This window comes from Pelodiscus sinensis, chromosome 19 (assembly GCF_049634645.1).
Source record: "Pelodiscus sinensis isolate JC-2024 chromosome 19, ASM4963464v1, whole genome shotgun sequence".
In the NCBI taxonomy this organism is placed as follows: domain Eukaryota; kingdom Metazoa; phylum Chordata; order Testudines; family Trionychidae; genus Pelodiscus; species Pelodiscus sinensis.
In genome coordinates this window covers 11264367-11281592 of record NC_134729.1, presented here as the reverse complement: position 1 = coordinate 11281592, position 17226 = coordinate 11264367, and the positions used below count along the sequence as shown (strand labels likewise).

Here is a 17226-nt window from a genome sequence, read left to right as displayed (position 1 = left end):
AGAGTTCTAGTTATTAGTTAAATAGCGTTAGTTAGACAATTCATTGAAAATGCCAAGGTCTCCCGGTGTCAAAAAATGTGCAACATGTCACAACCTGATGCCCACATCGGATGGACATACGAGCTGCATAAAATGCTTGGGTGAGGGCCACATCCTTCAGAAATGCCTGCATTGTTCAAAGCTGATGGCACGGACACGGAGTCTTACAGATCCCCAGGGTCCCCAGAGAGAGCAAAAGCTCGTGCGGACCCACCAGAGGCAAGGAAAAAATCATTGCCCTACCACTCATTCTCGAAGCACATAAGTGTGGGCGATAGGCCGGGGACATCGGCAATAGCCCTCAGCAATCATGCTGAAAGGTATAAGAGGAGTTGAAATACATTGGTGCCGAGTCCAGCCCTTCATAGGGAACTGGCACCGGCAGTTTCCGCAGTGCCGAGAGCTGACTCGGCAACAAAGTCGGTGCCAAGAAAACAAATGCCTACAATGGCACCAGCTAAGGCGGCACTGATGGCATCGGCAACACATATAAGACCGATGCTGACCATGGCATGGGCACTGATGGCACCATCAAGGAGACTGGCACTGAGTCCACTGGCACCAGGCTTGGTAACACCGCCCATGGTGCCAACAGCAATCCCACCATTGACAACTACAAGCTTGGCACTGAGTGCAATGGCACCACCTATGAAAGTGGCACTGAGCCCAACAGCACTGAGCCGACCCTTCACAGCTGCGGTACCATGAACATCGGTGCCAGCTCAAGCAGCCCCTGCAGTATCGGTACAAGACGTACCAGCATATTGCTGACAGCCCTCTCCGGCACCGGAGAAAACTAGACGTAAGTCTAGGAGAGTGATCATGTCCACTCCTAGCCCAGAACCAGCTTTTTTTTTCCTGGAGCCTCAGTCTCTGGCTTTTGCATTTTCTGTGCCATCATAGCACAAGAGTCGTGCCCTTTCAACTATCCAACATCACAACTACTCTCCCCAATATTCACCCGTCACCTCAGCGATACCACTGACGGACACGTTCTCCAACATATTCACGAGGCAGATCTTGTTCACCCAGGTCACCTACATGAATGTCTTATTCCAGGTATCATCACATGACCAAGAGGAGGTACTCCCCTGACTATTCTCCAAGGAGATATTATTACGATTGTTACCACAGGCATCGTTACTATCATTATCGACACCGTTATTCGTTGAAGCACTCCTGCTCGAGGTCTCCTCAGTACAATCACTGACATCATTCACATAGTAGTACTAGACTACCAACACCTCTGGAAGCACCCACAAGGCCACCTACCCCATCAGGAGACGTACCTTCAACAGCACGTCAACCTGAGGCAAAGGAGATGCCAACAACCGAACGTACCCAGTTGCAGGTGGAGTCTCCTACTGATCAGTCTTCCTCCTCCCTGGATGACGTGGTCTTTCCCAGTGACTCTTCGCTAACTGATGATATTCGGCAATTCCACAAGCTGTTTCAGAGAGTTGCAGACACACAAGAGGTACAACTCATTGAAGTACAACAGAAGCAACACAGACTTCTGAAGAATCTCCAACCGTCTAAAACTGAGAATGGCACTGCTGCTAGATGAAGTGATCCTTGAGATCACAAACGAAATTTGGCAAACTCCGGCTTCCTCCCAAGCAACAAACAAGAGGGCAGATAAAAAGTATTTCATCCCCTCAAAGGGATGGAATTTTTATTCACGCATCCGCAACCTAATTCTTCAGTTATGGATGCAGCCCAAAAGAGAATTAAGATACTTCGATCTAAAAACTCCTCTTCTGACAAAGAGGGCAAGTGTTTGGACTTATTTGGGAGGAAAGTTTATTCATCCACCATGTTAACACTAAGGATGGCAAAGTAGCGGCCCTCCTGTCTAATCATAATTTTGATAATTATAGAAAGCTAGTGACACTGATAGAACATCTACCCGACGATAAGCATCAGATTCTGAAATCAATCGTGCAGGAGGGCTATACTGCTTCAAGGGCGGCATTACAGGTAGCCCTTGATATCACAGACACGGCGGCTCGCACCACATAGAAATAAGTGGTGATGCAAAGATCTTTCTGGCTCCTCCAGATGGCTTCAGTTCCCAAAGAACTACAGTCAAAGGCCGAGGACTTACTTTTCAACAGACAGAGCCTTTTTGCTGAGAAGACCAACCAAGTTCTGCACTCAGACAAAGATTTGAGGATGAGCCTGAGGACCCTCGTCATGTACACACCACCTTATCATAGCAAACATTACAAAAAGTACTATAGACAAAGGCCATTCTCTTATGCCACACCCAGATACAGGCAATATGAGCCACAACAGCGGGGAAAACCACTTCAACAAAAATGGCATCCTCGGACAAGCAGGGTGCCCAACCCTCACAATAACAGACAGCCAGTTTGATGGATTGCTGAAGACCATTCCTCTTAAACATTATCCAGAGTCGCAGAAGCTATTCCACCACAGACTATGAATGTATCAGCACAGGTGGCTGGCCATCACCACCGACTGCTGGGTCCGAGAGCTAATAATATTCGACTGTATGATTCCCCTTCTTTCTCCCCCCCCCCCCAACCTCTCCCTCATCTGTGTCCCTCTTCAGGGATCCATCTCACGAGGCCCTCCTAATGCAAGAGGCTCTGCACCTTATAGATATTGGCACTGTGAAGAGAGTAATTTCAGGGCAAAATATTTTATTCTCGTTACTTTCTCACCGAGAAAAAATCAGGGGGATGGAGACCTATCCTGGACCTTCGACGGCTCAATTGATACTTCCAAAACATAGGTTCAAGATGACGTTAGCTTCTATCATTCCAGTGCTCAACACAGGAGATTGGTTTATGACCCTCGACTTGCAGGATGCTTATTTTCATGTAACGATATACCCTTCACACAGACGTTTCCTTAGATTCATCGTAGGCATGGAGCACTTCCAATACAGAGTCCTCCCATTTGACCTCCCATCAGCTCCCAGGGTTTTCTCAAAGATACTATCAGTAGTGCCTGGGCATCTACACCAGCATGGCATGTTTCTGTACCTAGATAACTGCCCCATCAAGGCACCTACCTACAACCATGCAGTATGTGCCACCAAAATTGCAAGGAAACTATTCAAGACTCATAATCAATTTCCCAAAGTCATCCTTCACACCGCAAAGGTCCCTTGAGTTCATTGGGGCACGATTAGATTCTACAACAGCCAGGGCTTATCTTCCTCTAGCCAGATTTCACACAATACAAAACCTAGTTCACTCTCTTTCTATCAGCCCCAGAGTCCCCATATTTACCTGCTTGCTGCTCATGGGGCATATGCCAGCCACAACTTATGTCATGCAACACGTGAGACTGCATCTCAGATGCTTTCAACAATGGGTCGCTTTAATCTATTGCCCAGGCAATCTCGACATTCACAAACCAGTGTCGGTACCTCTGATAGTATGGGACTCCCTGGCATGGTGGGCTTCTTCAGGCCAACATCCTCAACGATGTTCCTTTCCATTGTTCACAACTCACGATACAGATTATGACAGACACGTCCCTCTTGGGTTGGGGAGCTCACTGTGCGGGATGTCACATTCAAGGGCAATGCATCGCACAAGGATCTCTCCAGCATATCAATTTCCTCAAGCTGAGGGCAGTATTCAATGCCTACAAACAGTTCCTACCCACCATTTGCGGTCACACTATTCAAATCCTGACCGACAATATGACCACAGTCTACTATATCAACCGGCATGGCAGAGCCCGGTCCAAATCCCTCTGTGCAGAGGTGATGCGATTATGGAACTGGTGCATTCGTCACGAGGTCAACATTGTGCTACATACCTACTGGGCAAGGACAATACTATTGCTGACACCCTCAGCAGACTTTTTTTTTTTATGAGTGAGAACTCAACCATGCCATAACACAGCATCTCTTCCAACGATGGGGGTACCCCACTATATATCTATTCACATCACAACACAAAGGGTCCCAAGTACTGTTCCAGAGTGGGCGTTGGAGCAAAGTCCCTTGGGGATGCATTCCTGCTGAATTGGAGCTATTACCTACTCTATGCCTTTCCACCAATTCCACTTCTTCCGAAAGTATTGGAGAAGATATTAATGGATGGAGCCACAGTCATACTCATAGCTCCTTTTTGGCCCAGACAGATGTGGCTTCCACTTCTCTTCCAAATGTCTCTACATCCTCCATACCATCTGCCAGAATGACCCGACCTTCTGACACAGTGAGGGCTGGACATGATGCACCCGAAAACCTCACAGCGTGGCTCCTAGCTGGTTCCAACAGACAGAAGTCATCTGTTCTCAGGAAGTTAAGCACATGCTAATGCACAGTAGGCGTGATTCCATACGAGTGACTTACCTGCATAAATGGCATCGTTTCCACACCTGGTGTGCTGCTAATAATCTCGATTCATTCTCCTTTCCTGTTCATCATATCCTCGAGTACATTTGGGATTGGCGTTACCATCCATCAGAGTTCATCTTGCAGCTATTTCTGCCTCCAGACAACCTATAGAAGGTTACTCAATATTTGCCCATCCCATGACCAAACAATTTCTAAAAGGTCTCTCCAATTTATACCCTCTGTGCAGAAAACTCCCGGTCCTATGGGAACTAGAACTGGTCTTGGACACTCTGGCGAATCCACCATTTGAGCTGCTAGCCACCTGTGACGTGACAATGCTTACGATGAAACTTGTCTTCTTACTAGCTATTACGTCTGTACGCTGGGTAGGTGAATTACGGCCACACAACCATACATCCTGTTTTCCAGTCTTGGGCTATGTCTAGAATGCATCCATCTGTCGACAGAGGGATGCAAATCAAGCACATCGATATTGCTAATGAAGCCGCTCCATCAACGGAGCCATGTAGTTTAGACATTCCCCTAGGGTATGTCTACATAAGAAAGCTAATTCAAAATAATAGCCATTATTTCGAATTAACTTCAATAGCATCTACACATGCAAACCGCTATTTCGAATTTAATTTGAAATAGCGGAGCACTTATTTCGAATTTGGTAAACCTTATTCTACGAGGAATAATGCCAAATTCGAAATAGCTCATTTGAAATAAGTGCTGTGTAGACACTTAATTCGAATATCTGGCCTCCAGCCCTTCCCAGTTTCCCTTGGTGGCCACTCTGGGCACAACCAGGAAAACTCTTCTGCTCTCCCCCAGGCCCGAGGTCCTTAAAGGGGTAGAGTCTGGCCACTGGGCACATGTGAGAGCCAGGCCTGCCAGAAGCCACAGCCCCTCACCCAGTGGCTGTACAATGACAGCCAGTGGCAGCCAGCTATCCCCTGCCCAGTCCTCCAGCACCCAGGGGCCAGCGAAGGGCTGTAGACGGCGTGCACCCTCATGGACTAGTGCGGACATCGTGGACCTCCTTGAGGTTTAGGGAGAGGCCCCCAGTGTCCATGATCTCTGCACTAGGTGGAGGAACGTGACTGTCTACGGCCACAGAGCGGCCACCATGGCCTGCAAGGGACACAGGCTCACCCAGGAGCAGGTGTGCTTGAAAATAAAGGAGCTCAGGCAGGCATACGCAAGGGCCACCAGGGGCAGCGCTGCAGCAGGGGCTGCCACTTGCCTCTACTTCCCCGCCCTCGACCAAATCCTCGGGGGCGGGGCAGTCTGCGCCAGCCCGGTGGACAGCGAGCTGGGAGCTGAGGGCCCTGACCCGGGCGCAGCAGAGGGGCCACCACCAGCGGTCCCGGCACCGGAGTTGGCAAGGTCATCTGGGGAGGCCATACCAGGTAAGTGCCGGTAGGGAGGGAGAGCAGGGACCATGCACGTGGGCCATGCCTCCCACAGATCACGCAGCCACCTGTGCACATGCAGGCATGTGCCACCCTTGGGCAGGTGGCTCCAGCTGCGTGCCACACAGGGGCTGTGGCCCGATAGCCACTCGTCTGTGCGAAGAGACCCAACACGCTTCCGACCACAGGGTGGGACACAGCAGGACACCCTCCCTTCGACACAGGGGCAGGGGATATCTCTCCCCGCCCCGGACTCACTATACACAGCACAGGGGCACAGTTGCTATCTCGCGGCATCTCCCACTCCCAGGCAGAGCCGGATATGCTGACCATAGACTCTGTGCAAGCACATTGGCTCTGACGGTGCAGGGCACAGTTGCCCTCACCTCGCGGGGGGGCTGGGCATCATCCACTGTGTCCCCAGGGAGAACTGACCACTTCTCTTCCTTCTCTCCAGCCACACCAGCTGCTCGTGCATGGCACACCACCCCGCCCGGGACATGCTCCCGCACCCGCGGCCTCAGCAGGACCACCACCACATGGCAGGGGTACCGAGAGCAGCACCTGCAGGCCCTGCAAGCCCAGACCCGGATCATGGAGCAGCAGGCGCAGGAAGACCGGGAGTTCTGGCAGGAGCTGCTTGCCCAGGGTCATGCCATCTGTCACCATCTGCAGGCCCTGGAGCAGAGGGTGCTGCCCTGTGCCGGTCCTGTGCCTGCTGCCCCCCCAGCTACTGTTCCTCCTCCCACTCCTGCCCCCTCCCACCTCTTTCTCCTCAACCTCACTCTCCACATCCCCCACCTCAACCTCCCCAACCTCCTCCCAATCCCCCTGGGGATGCTGAGTGCCCCTCCCCCGCGGTGCTGGGAGGCAGTTGGCATGGTGAGACCCCCACCCCTGAGCACTGAGCTTCCCCTCCCCCTTCTTACCCTTGCTTCCCCCTTCCAGCTCCCTCCTCCAAGTTTTCCCCCTCCCCTCTCCCACTCTTTTTCCTCCCCTCTCCCACTGCCCTTCCCAATCTCCCCAGAATTTTATCCCCCCCCCCAGTTTTTTTAAATAGAGTTTGTATTTTTGAGACAAAAGTGCATTTTATTTCACATCAGGAAGGTGGGGTTAGGGAAGAGTAAGTGGAAGGACGAGAGGGAGGAATGAGGAACAAGCCCCCTGTGGGGCAGACCACGGAGACTGTTAGCGCTCCTCAGGGTGGAAGCTCTCCCGCAGGGCCCCTTGGATCCTGACAGCCCCTCGATGGTCCTTCTGGATGGCAACCTGCAGCCAGTGCAGCCAGGCTGATGGAAACTTGTCCATGAGACACAGCAGAGTCCCCAGGGGCAGGTCTGGTTCCATGTTGCAGAGTGCTGTGGTGAGGGCAAGCAGGGCACTCCGAGACACACATGCTTTGCTGTCCCTCAGCGAGGTAGACCAGTAAGCAGAGAAACCTGAGAACTGTCTGTCTGGGATGGGGGTTTGGGTCCCTTTAAGCACAGACCTCAGATAGCCTGAGGCAGCAGCCCCACACACTAAGTCCGACCGTAATGCCCTGCTGGCACTGGTTCTGGCCAGCCTTACCTTCGATTCAGGGCCCACTCAATGTGGACATGCTATTTTGAATTAGAAAAACTCTATTTAGAATTAATTTTTGTGTATAGCTGCATTATTTCGAATTAGCTTATTTCGAATTAACGAATTAGAAATAAGTTAATTTGAAATAGCGCTGTAGTGTAGACATACCCCTACAGTGGAGCACCCACGGGGACACTACTCAAAGAAGAAGAGGAAGTTACTCACCTTGTGCAGTAATGATGGTTCTTTGAGGTGTGTGTCCCCATGGCTGTGCCACCACCTGCCCTCCTCCCCACTTCAGAGTCTCTTCTTTATGTCTTTAGATGTGACCGGATTAGGAGGAACTGGCAGAAGCTGGACCAGCGCAAGAGGCACACAACGCCCACTGCACATGCGTAGTCTGGCTGGACTACGGCTGACGAATCTCCGACCTGCAGTGGAGCACTCACAGGGGGACACACACCTTGAAGAACTGTTGTTACTGCACAAGGTGAGTAACTTCCTCTTCTCAAGGCTTGTCAAACGGCACCCAGTCACACAAGCCTAACCCTGGATTGTCCAGGTGAAAACCAGACAGCTGGCAACTTTCAGTCAATAGTATTAGCCCTGTTCTACATGTAGAGCTGATAGACCTTAGTTATGAGTAGGAGGGATTGAACCTGCAAACTTAGGAACTTAAAGCTATGTGCCTCTGCCATATTAGCTAAAAGCGAAGTGGCTTTTAGCTAAGGCTGTAGCACAGACATCACTCTCTCTTCTCAGAGCCTCTGGGTTACATTCAGAAGGGGAAACTGAGGCACAGCATGGGGCAGCAACTTGCTCCACATCACCTAGGAGCAGAGCCAGGCATAAAGACCAAGTTGTGCATGTGCCAGGCTTGCACAGGGCCCACTAGCCCCACAAATGCACAACGCAGGGAAATGCAGCCTATGCCCAGTAGCAGAGGGAAAAGGGAGCTGGGAGCAGAACCAGAATGCAGTACAGCATTGTGCTGGTGAATTCAATCATTTCACAGCATTTCCCCTGGGTCCGGTGATTGTGGAACTTTCTGAGAAGCCCAAAGGAACCGGAAGCGCTGGACATGATGTTTCCTGCAGCTGTTCCAAGCAGTTTCTGTGGTCTTTGGGGCAGAACGCTGGACTTCTTACCCAGGTTCCACTTCTTTGCTGCTCGATGGCCCTGGGCAAGACCTTCCAGCCCCCAGGCCTCAGTTTTTCCCATCTGTAAAACGGGGTGAGCAATGCTCGTCATTTGAATGTGCTGTAAGTGCTGTACACGAAGCTGTACAAACACCTACTGAGACATGGCCCCAGACCCAACAGGCTCCCAGACTGGCCCAGAATGAAAGGGGGGAAATAAGATACAGCGAGGGGAGGGACTCAGCCGAGGTCAGTGCAGAACAGAAGAGAATCCGGGTTTGCAGCATCTAACCCTGTAGTCAGTGGACCTCCCAGCCTGTGAATCAAAGCAGTTCTGCCACTGGACTCTGTAGGGGCTGGCTAGGCCCCCCTCCCTCCCAGTTGTGCATTTTGGGCTTTGCACAACAAAAGTACCACTAGATAATGCTGCCCTGGAAGAGAGCCCAGGTGTTCCAATTCCCATTTCCTGCTCTATACATTAGATCAGGGTGGGCAATAATTTCTGCGGGGGGACACTTCACAAATGTTGACAGTGGTCACGAGCTGCCCCCTAAAGGGGCAGAGTCTCAGGTGAAAGGGGCAAGACCTCTGGCTGGAAGCTGTTGTTCTCTGAGGGGACTTCACACGCTTCCCCACCCCCAGGCCCTGATTGGCCTGGCTGCACAAAGTCTCTCGACCCCTCTATCCCCGCCCTGCCAGGGACTCATGTACCTGCAGGGAACCATCAGCTGGAGATTCCTTCTGGTGCCACGCGCTCCTGACGGGGGAAGGAGACTTCACAGGCTTCCTACTTCCCTGGTCTAAATTGGCTCAGGGGAGAGTTATCAGCTGGGCGGCTGCAGGCTGGATCCAGTCCACAGACCCGGTCTTATCCGCTCCTGCATTAGATCACCAGCATCACCTGCCCCCTCTCAAGCGAGGATGAGACCCAGGAGTCCTGTCTCTTAGGCCCATACAAGATAACACCCCCATGCCGCCCACTTCCAATTTCTAAATAGATAAGACTGCAACTTCCCCTATATTTCCAGTTAATTGCAGGGGTGTTATTTGGGGGACACTAATAATAAACATGTTAGATGCCCAGAGATTGTCCTAGGCAGAAGGAACTGGCCTGTTGCAAGAGGAACAGCTCTGAGCTGAAACATCGTGATAAAGCAGCAGCAGAAAAAACAGTGTCACTCAGCAAACTTCCTCTGCTAGATAAGAAGAGGATAAAGTCGGTGCAGTTTCCTTGCCTGGCAGGAGAAGGCAGCGGCTACAATGAGGGTGCAGTTTATCACCCCCCTCGTAGGTAAGTTTGCAAGGAATTGGGTTATTTTCCTCCAATGGGGGCTTGAGAAAAACCCACCTTAACTTAAGGCCAGTGAGGCCCCACCCCCTGCTTGCTCCATCCTCCCTCCCTCCCCCATCTTTCACCAGGCAGGGGCAGCAGGTTGGGGTGCAGGCTCTGGTCTTAAGGGATGTGCAGTGTGAAAGGGGCCCTGAGCTGAGCTTGGGCAAGGCAGTTGGGGTGCCAAAGGGGGTTCTAGGTGCAAGTTATGGGGGGGGGGGGGGGGTGTTTGGATGCAGGGGAGCTCGGAGCTAGAGCAGGAATTTGGGTTGCAGGAGGGGGTTTATGACTGGAGTAGGGTTGCAGGACGTGGGCTCTGACTGGGCTCTGCTTACCTCCGGTGGCTCCTGGGTGGTGGTGCAGTGGAGCTAAGGCAGACTCACCCCTGCCCTGGCTCTGCACCACTCCCAAAGGCAGCCAGCAAACTCCCTCCCAAGTCCCGTTGTGCCCCCTCATTCTGTTCTGTAGAGATAGAATACTGGGTGGGAGAGGGGGCACCTGGACATCAGCCACCCCTCCTGTCCTTCCCTGCCCTGCCCAGCAAGCAGGAGACTCCCATGGGTGGGGGGAAGGCAGTTTCAAGGCAAAGGGCAGGAGATGTGCAGCAGTGGGGGGAGGGGCAGCTGAAGTGCCAGCACTTGATAGCCTCTTGGCCAAACCAGTCAAGATGACCTGTCAGAGGCTCCAAGATCTACCAGTCGATCCCGACCTACTCATTGGTGACCACTGCTTTAGGAAGATCACGGGGCTGTGGCGGCTGCTCCCCCTGCAGTGTGAGGAGCTCCAGGGCCGACGGAGCGAGGAGATGGGCCACCTGGGATGCCCTCACTACTAGACCCGTGGCAGCCTCCTCCTCTTCTCCCGCAGGCTGAAGCAAGGGTGGCACCGAACCATATTGCTACCCTCACTCTGCTGTGGGTGTCACCTTCGGAGCTGGGCACCCAGCCAACAGCCACAGCTCTCCAGCCACCTCATTCTGAAGAGAGTACAGAAGCAAAGGGGCAATATTGTGAGCATCCTTAAAATAATCCCCCCCTTTTCCCCCCCTTTTTTTTGCCTGCAGCTCCAGAGGAAGGGGAACGTGTCTGGAAGTTTGAAGGGCTGGGGAACAAGAGGTCCCTGGCAGCCAGGGTGTGGCTGGTGGAAGAGAAAAGGCCCCTTGGGGCTGGGGGGAGAGAAGGCCACTTGGCAGCCAGTAGGAGGCTCAGGGATGGGGAGAAAAGGCCCCTGGCAGCAGTGGAGGGGAGGTTGGGAGGAGCAGAGAAGGCCCCCACACTTTGCCCTCACCCAGTGAGCAGCTCGGCCCTTCCCGCTCTGAGCCTGTGTGGTGCAGACGCTGGTGGCAGCATGAGCATGGATCAGGAGCAGAGTCCTGGCTGAGGAACTCCAGGGCCAGCCCCACCACTGCCTCTGCTCAGAGCTCTGTAAATGTCTCCCAGGTCCTGGGATTAGTCGACTAGTTCAGTGTTTCTCAACCAGTGGGGTACTCATAAGAACGGCCGTACTGGGTCAGACCAAAGGTCCATCTGGCCCAGTATCCTGTCTGCCCACAGTGGCCAGCACCAGGTGCCCCAGAAGGGGTGGACTGAAAACAATGATCAAGTGATTTGTCTCGTGCCAACTGTCTCTGACAAATAGAAAGAAGTGAGGGGGAAGTCAGGGGGAGTACATCAACACAGCTGAAATGTGGAGAAAACTGAATTTTGTTTTAAGTTTCACAGCGCTTTATTATTTTTGTACATTTTACACCCAAAAATTTCATCGCCCGCCTGACTATTATTAAGTTGTTTAAACAAATGTGTTGCAATGGCAGAAAAAAATTGTGTCTGAAAACTGTAGGTACTAGGGGTACTTATAATTTTTTTCAAGGGATACTTTATAAAAAAATATTGAGAAACACTGGACTAGTTGACTACCTGATAAGCAAATGCTTATCAGGTAATTGAGTAGAAACCTGTATATTTCAAATGAAGAGGCACAGAGGAGAACCTGCATCAGCGGGGACTGCTTCAGTCTCTGCACCAGCACAGCGGGTTCCTGCTGCCTCTCTCCCAAGAACTGTAGGCGTCTCTTGCACATTTAAAAGAGAGAGGCACAGCGGGATAACAGGTGCCCCCTTATTGACTAATCGAGTAGTTGATGGAAATTCCAATGACTACTCAATTAACTGATTAATTGAAATTTAACATCCCTACTCCAGAGCCTCCTTCGGCTACCTGGGCCACCGTGTGGGCGCAAGTGGCGCAAGCGACCATTTGGGATCCGCACCCCCCATGCAGCACGGGGTGTTCGGCGCCCAAACAGCCATTTGGGCTCCATGGTCCCCCGAGTGAGAGGCAGGAGGGGGAGGAGAAGAGAAAGAAAGAGAGGCAGGAGGCGGAGGAGAGAGAGAGTGAGAGTCAGAGTGAGAGACCGGAGGCAAAGGAGAGAAGACCGACGTGGAGGAGAGACCTGAAAATCCCGTCTTATGATGGGCTACTTGGCTAGTAGACACACAATTTCCTATTTTCTAGCATCTAGACCCCTTGGTTCCCAAATGGAAACCGCTTCATGGGCTGGGCTATGAATGTGGACAGCCCTTCGATCCCACCCAGATTGATCACTTTTGTTGGAACTCAGACGGCACCATGTACCACTGTAGTTGTGAGTGGGGCGGAGAGAGGCTCCATGCAGCCCTGTGTGCAGAGGCGCTGCCAGCAGGAGTCATCTGAGCTTTCCACCTGCCTTCCCAGCTCCAGAGGGGTTTGCCCCGAGCCCCTGGGCTTCTGACACCTCAGCCAGAGAGTGTTTGTGAACCCCCTGGGCCTCAGCTGGGCCTGGAGTTGGCAGGGGCGGTTAGTAAGCCCAGCGTTTGGAGATCACTTGCTATCTGCATGGCTGGGAACAGAATGAGCTAAATTCCCATGGTCCTTTCGTGGTGTTTTCTCCTGCTAAACTCCTGCATCGGCCACTGTCAGGAGGCAGGTCCCATGGTGCCATGGCCAGTGCTCAGGGCTCTGACTCCTGCATCTGAGTTCAGCTCTCGGTGGGACCTGGGCTGGTTTGCTGCAAAGCCCTCACACTCGACGTGACTTGGCTTCCGTGTCCTTACGTTCACCAGAGAGACTTTTGATGTTGTTGTGACGGCGCGTTGGGGGTTCCCCGTCTCCTGCACCCCGAAATGGCACAAACAGACTGCACCAGCCAGTGGAATTGAGGGTGGTTTATTGCTCCTCCAGCACAGCGCAGCACAGATGTAATCTGGTTACAGGAACTGGGGCTAAGAGGCCTCAGTGCCCCCCCTTGAGATAGGGGAGTCCCAGCCCCCTCCCCAGCTCCTTGTCCCCTGCCTTCCAGACAGGAACTAACTAACCCTCCTCCAGCCCTGCCCCCCAGCCAGGGCAGCATCCACCTTCCTTTGTTCCTCTCCATGGGGGGTGTCTGGCCACTGGTTCAACAAGTTTGGCATTACCTCTGCCTAGTGAGGCTTTCCCTGCGGGGTCTTGCTCCAGACAGCAGGGGTCACCACAGCCCAGCAAGTACCCCCACTACGTCACAGTTGTGCAGGCCGGGACTTGGACAGGGCTCAACACAGAGCCAGATACACTCAGGGAGGACGAGTCCATTGATGGCTGTTAGCCAGGCTGAGCAGGGAGGGCGTCCCTAACCTCTCTGTCAGAAACTGGGAATGGGTGACAGGGGAGGGGTCACTGGATGATTCCCTGTCTGTTCCCTCTCTCTGGGGCACCAGGTACTGGCCACTGTCAGGAGACGGGATTTTGGGCTTGCTGGACCTTTGGTCTGGCCCAGTCTGGCTGTTCTTATATTGGGCTTGCTGGACCCTGTAGTCAAAAGTGCCACACTGATCGACACTGCCTACGGTCTGGTTCCCGAGGTAAATGCCTTGGGATTTGGCCCAGGGAAGACTCGTTATTCTGATTATCGAGAGGCAACACCTGGAGGGGGGAGGGGCACACAGGGTCATGTGCCCCTCAGATTTATCCTCCACCGTTTAGCACAAAGATTTGCAAATGGTTTGCACAGGTTGAAAACTGTTGCCCCCTGCCAGGAGCCGGGGGATTGGAGGCTGCTGGGAGCCACCCAAATTGTTTGGTTCCCCGGCTCCTTGAGAGCTGGGGCTCTGGCTGGCTGCCTGGTGGCCCTGCTCCACAAGCCCAATGCGCTCTTGCCTCTCCCCTGAAAGAGCCTGGTGCTGACCAACAGTGGCACCTGGAGCCATCCCTCCCCGCAGAGCCCAGCTGCCAGGAAATACTCCCCAGGGGCTTGTTGCCCTGAGGTTCCTGGCTCTGCTGCTGCTTCTCGGGGCGGAGGTGACACACGGGCCCCTCCCTCCACAAGAGCTACTGAGATCTCTGAGCCCAGCTGGGTGGACACAGAGTCTGCTCTGGAGAGTGTCTAACCAGAGAAGAGAAGCTGGCCCCATGGGACATGGACCAGGGGGTTGTGACTTGGCTGACTCAGCCAGTAGTGCCAGGAATAAACTCATGTCCCAAGGCCTCACCCAGCCAGCGCCATAAGAACATTCTTGCTTGTTTCTCCTCTTTCAGGCTTTTGCTGGCTCATCTGCCTCAAGGAGACTCATTTCTCCAGCACAAGTAAGTTGATGCCTGGAAACCTGGGGAAAATCTCCAGATTCAAACCCCATGTGTCCTGCCACTGGAGGGGGCTTTGAATGGGCAAAAAACTTTGCATCCCATTTCCTCGTCCTCTTTCCCTGCATTTTTCTCTTTCTGATTTTCCGTTCCCTTCTGATTCCTTTCGTTGTGTCTGCCTCCCTCTTCCCCACTTGCCAGGAAGCCATGTGCTCTGCAGGGGGCTAAGCAGAGCTGCCTTTTAATTCCATGACGAGCGCCAGTTTCTTCTGTTTCCCACTGAACAGGTGTGACTAGCCATTGCTAGGCCCTGGTCATGCAAGGTGCACCCATTAGGGGGCTGTTCCAGGCCTTGTCATATCCCCCTGTCATGTGATTCGGATGTTAAATACGAAAGGAGCCAGCAAACATGAAGGATAAACTCTATTCCTAACTTTATTATGCACAGAATCGTAAAGTAAAGCAACGCAAAGTTACACAGATCTTATTTCAATGAATGGGAGATGTAGCACAGACAATAATATAACACCTACTCTTAGCACAAATCACAAGATATTCCATTTTAAGGATATGGCTCAACATGTGCTTATTTCTGTAAGTCACACACAGTTCTACAGCTAAGATCTTACGGATTGTCAGATGGGAGGTCGTGGCCTCTTTGTTTCCCTATGTGCATCCGTCAGCAGGAACAGGCACGTGTCTAGTTGCAGCAAGTAAGGTGGTGGGGACACCTTACCCAACCCCTCCTACTGATTATCTTTTCTACACCTATCTTTATACTCAACCTGGTCATCATATAGATAGTAGCCCAGTGTCTGTGCGTCTGTAATGCTGACTACACGGCCACGCCCCCTGACCATGTACGTCAGCACCATGCCCCCCTTCCCTCCCTCCGTGGTGGTTTGGCCAGCCCAACGGCCCCCTGGACACCCCCCCACCAGCGCTGCTTCCCTCCCCCGTTTCCCTTGGTCTCCCATCCTCCCCCACAGCCCCCAATTCCCCCCCAGCTCTGCTTTCCACCCCCCTTCCGGCCAGCCCCGCCCCCTTCCCTTCCCTTCTCTTCCCTTCCCTTCCCTGTGTGGCGACGCTCCTGCTGGGCCCCGGTGGGGGAGCAAGCGGCGGCAAGTGGCCCTTTGGGCCCGGGGCGGGATTTCAACGCCTCTCAGCTGGGCCGCTGCGTGGTAGCAAATGGTGCAAGTGACCGTTTGGGCTCCGCGGTCCTGAGTGAGAGGCAGGAGGGGGAGGAGAAGAGAAAGAGAGAGTCAGAGAGAGAGGCAGGAGGCGGAGGACTGCTGAGAGAGTGAGAGGGGGAGGCAGTAGGAGGAGGAGAGAGAGAGAGAGATGGAGTGAGAGACTGGAGGATCAGGAGAGAAGACTAACATGGAGGAGAGATCTGAAAATCCCGTCTTATGACTGGCTAATCGGCTAGTTCTAGCAATATCTACCAATTAATTACGTATTGCATAAAATACCTATTATGCCCATATTTGGGATACATCCTGCTATTCAGACCGTACTATACTCAGTTGACAGTTCTATGGCTGTATCTGTGATTTTTGCTTATCAGAAATACTATGTACTATTACCAGGTTTCTCATAATGTTCTTGGCTTGTTTTCACTACACCATACTCCCTACGCACGATTGTTTAAAGCACTCCTGACTCTCAAAGCTCCCTGACTCAGCCTGGCCTGCATGCTTTCGTGCACTAGACTTGAGTCAGGCCAGGTTTTGCTTCCTTAGAAATCCGCACTTTGGGCAAGACAGCCATTGTTAGTCCAGTCAAGGCAGGGCCGGACAATGCAGACATTATTGGTCAAGATGGGATTGTCCAGGCTCTCTTACCCCCCCCCCCCCAACATTCCTCCCTGCCCCAGTTGGGGGTGTGATGGGGTGGGTCCCATAATTTGGGAGCCACTGTGCTAAAGGATGCAAGTCAAGCTCTCCACAATTAGGAAATACCAGAATCCAACTGTCTTTTCCTCCATGTGTGTTATGTCCCAGACTTTCCTTACGTGATCACAGCCTATTTTTGTCACCAGTCCCCTGCCTCTTTAAGTGCACAAGTTAGATCTGCACTGGGCATAATAAGGGACGGGTAGTGAGGTTGTTACCTGTATGTGCTGCAGGAGGACGAGGCAGGGGCTTTCCGGAAAAGAAAGGATGGTCCTCCGGTTGAGGCAGCTGAGGGCTGCTCTGGGGAACTGAATTCTCTCTTCCTCCACCACTGATTTCTGGTCTGATGCTTGGCAAGTCACTTATCCCTGTTTTTAAGGCATGGCTGCTTATCTTCTAGGCCCTCACTTGAACCCTTGGGGCCTGATTTGCAGAGGTACTGAGCTCTCCCAGCTGCAAGGCCGGCCCTGATCTCTGCAGTGGAAAGCAGCGATGGGCAACCCAGGATAGTGAGTGGGCTGCATGACTGACCCTCCTTTATCTCAGAGGGCTGGAGCAGCCTGCAGCCCCCTAGGGTTCCTCCTGCGACCCCCATGTGCCCTTCCCTCGTGCACCTTCCCTGCATGGGGGCACTGGAGCCCCTCAATTACCTACTCCTCCTCCTCCCTCCCACAGCTGGAATGCCACAAACAACTGATGTCCATGTTCCATCCCAGTGAGAGAGGGGTTGGAGGGGGTACAGAGGGCATATCAGGTAATTTGTGGTGCTCCTATAAGTGCTGGGAGGGAAGGGAAGGAGTAAGACTTGTGGGGGTATGGTGCTCCAGCGTGTGAGAAGCACATGGGGGAGGGAGGAAGATGGGGAGAGGGGTCTGCAGGCTGCCCACCACTGGTGGAAAGTATAAGTGCTCTGTGTCCTCTTG

At 52.8% G+C, this 17226-nt stretch overlaps 2 protein-coding genes across 3 annotated transcripts in view; both read left to right on the top strand.

Annotated features, from left to right (window-relative positions):
- LOC102463522 (adhesion G protein-coupled receptor E3-like) overlaps positions 1-7797 on the top strand; it is an 80789-nt gene extending 72992 nt beyond the window's left edge. The window contains exon 21 of the mRNA XM_075902274.1: positions 7671-7797. Within this exon, the coding sequence (XP_075758389.1) occupies positions 7671-7676 (6 nt within the window). The 3' untranslated portion in view covers positions 7677-7797. The remainder of the gene's footprint in view (positions 1-7670) is intronic.
- A 1231-nt stretch (positions 7798-9028) lies between these two features.
- The window catches only part of LOC102462532 (adhesion G protein-coupled receptor E3-like), a 50080-nt gene continuing 41882 nt past the window's right edge, over positions 9029-17226 (top strand). The window contains exons 1-2 of one of the 2 annotated variants that reach the window (XM_075902276.1): positions 9029-9777; positions 14364-14411. In XM_075902276.1, coding sequence (XP_075758391.1) covers positions 9747-9777; positions 14364-14411 — 79 coding nt within the window. In that variant the 5' untranslated portion in view covers positions 9029-9746. The remainder of the gene's footprint in view (positions 9778-14363; positions 14412-17226) is intronic. The other variant, XM_075902275.1, reaches the window with a different exon arrangement.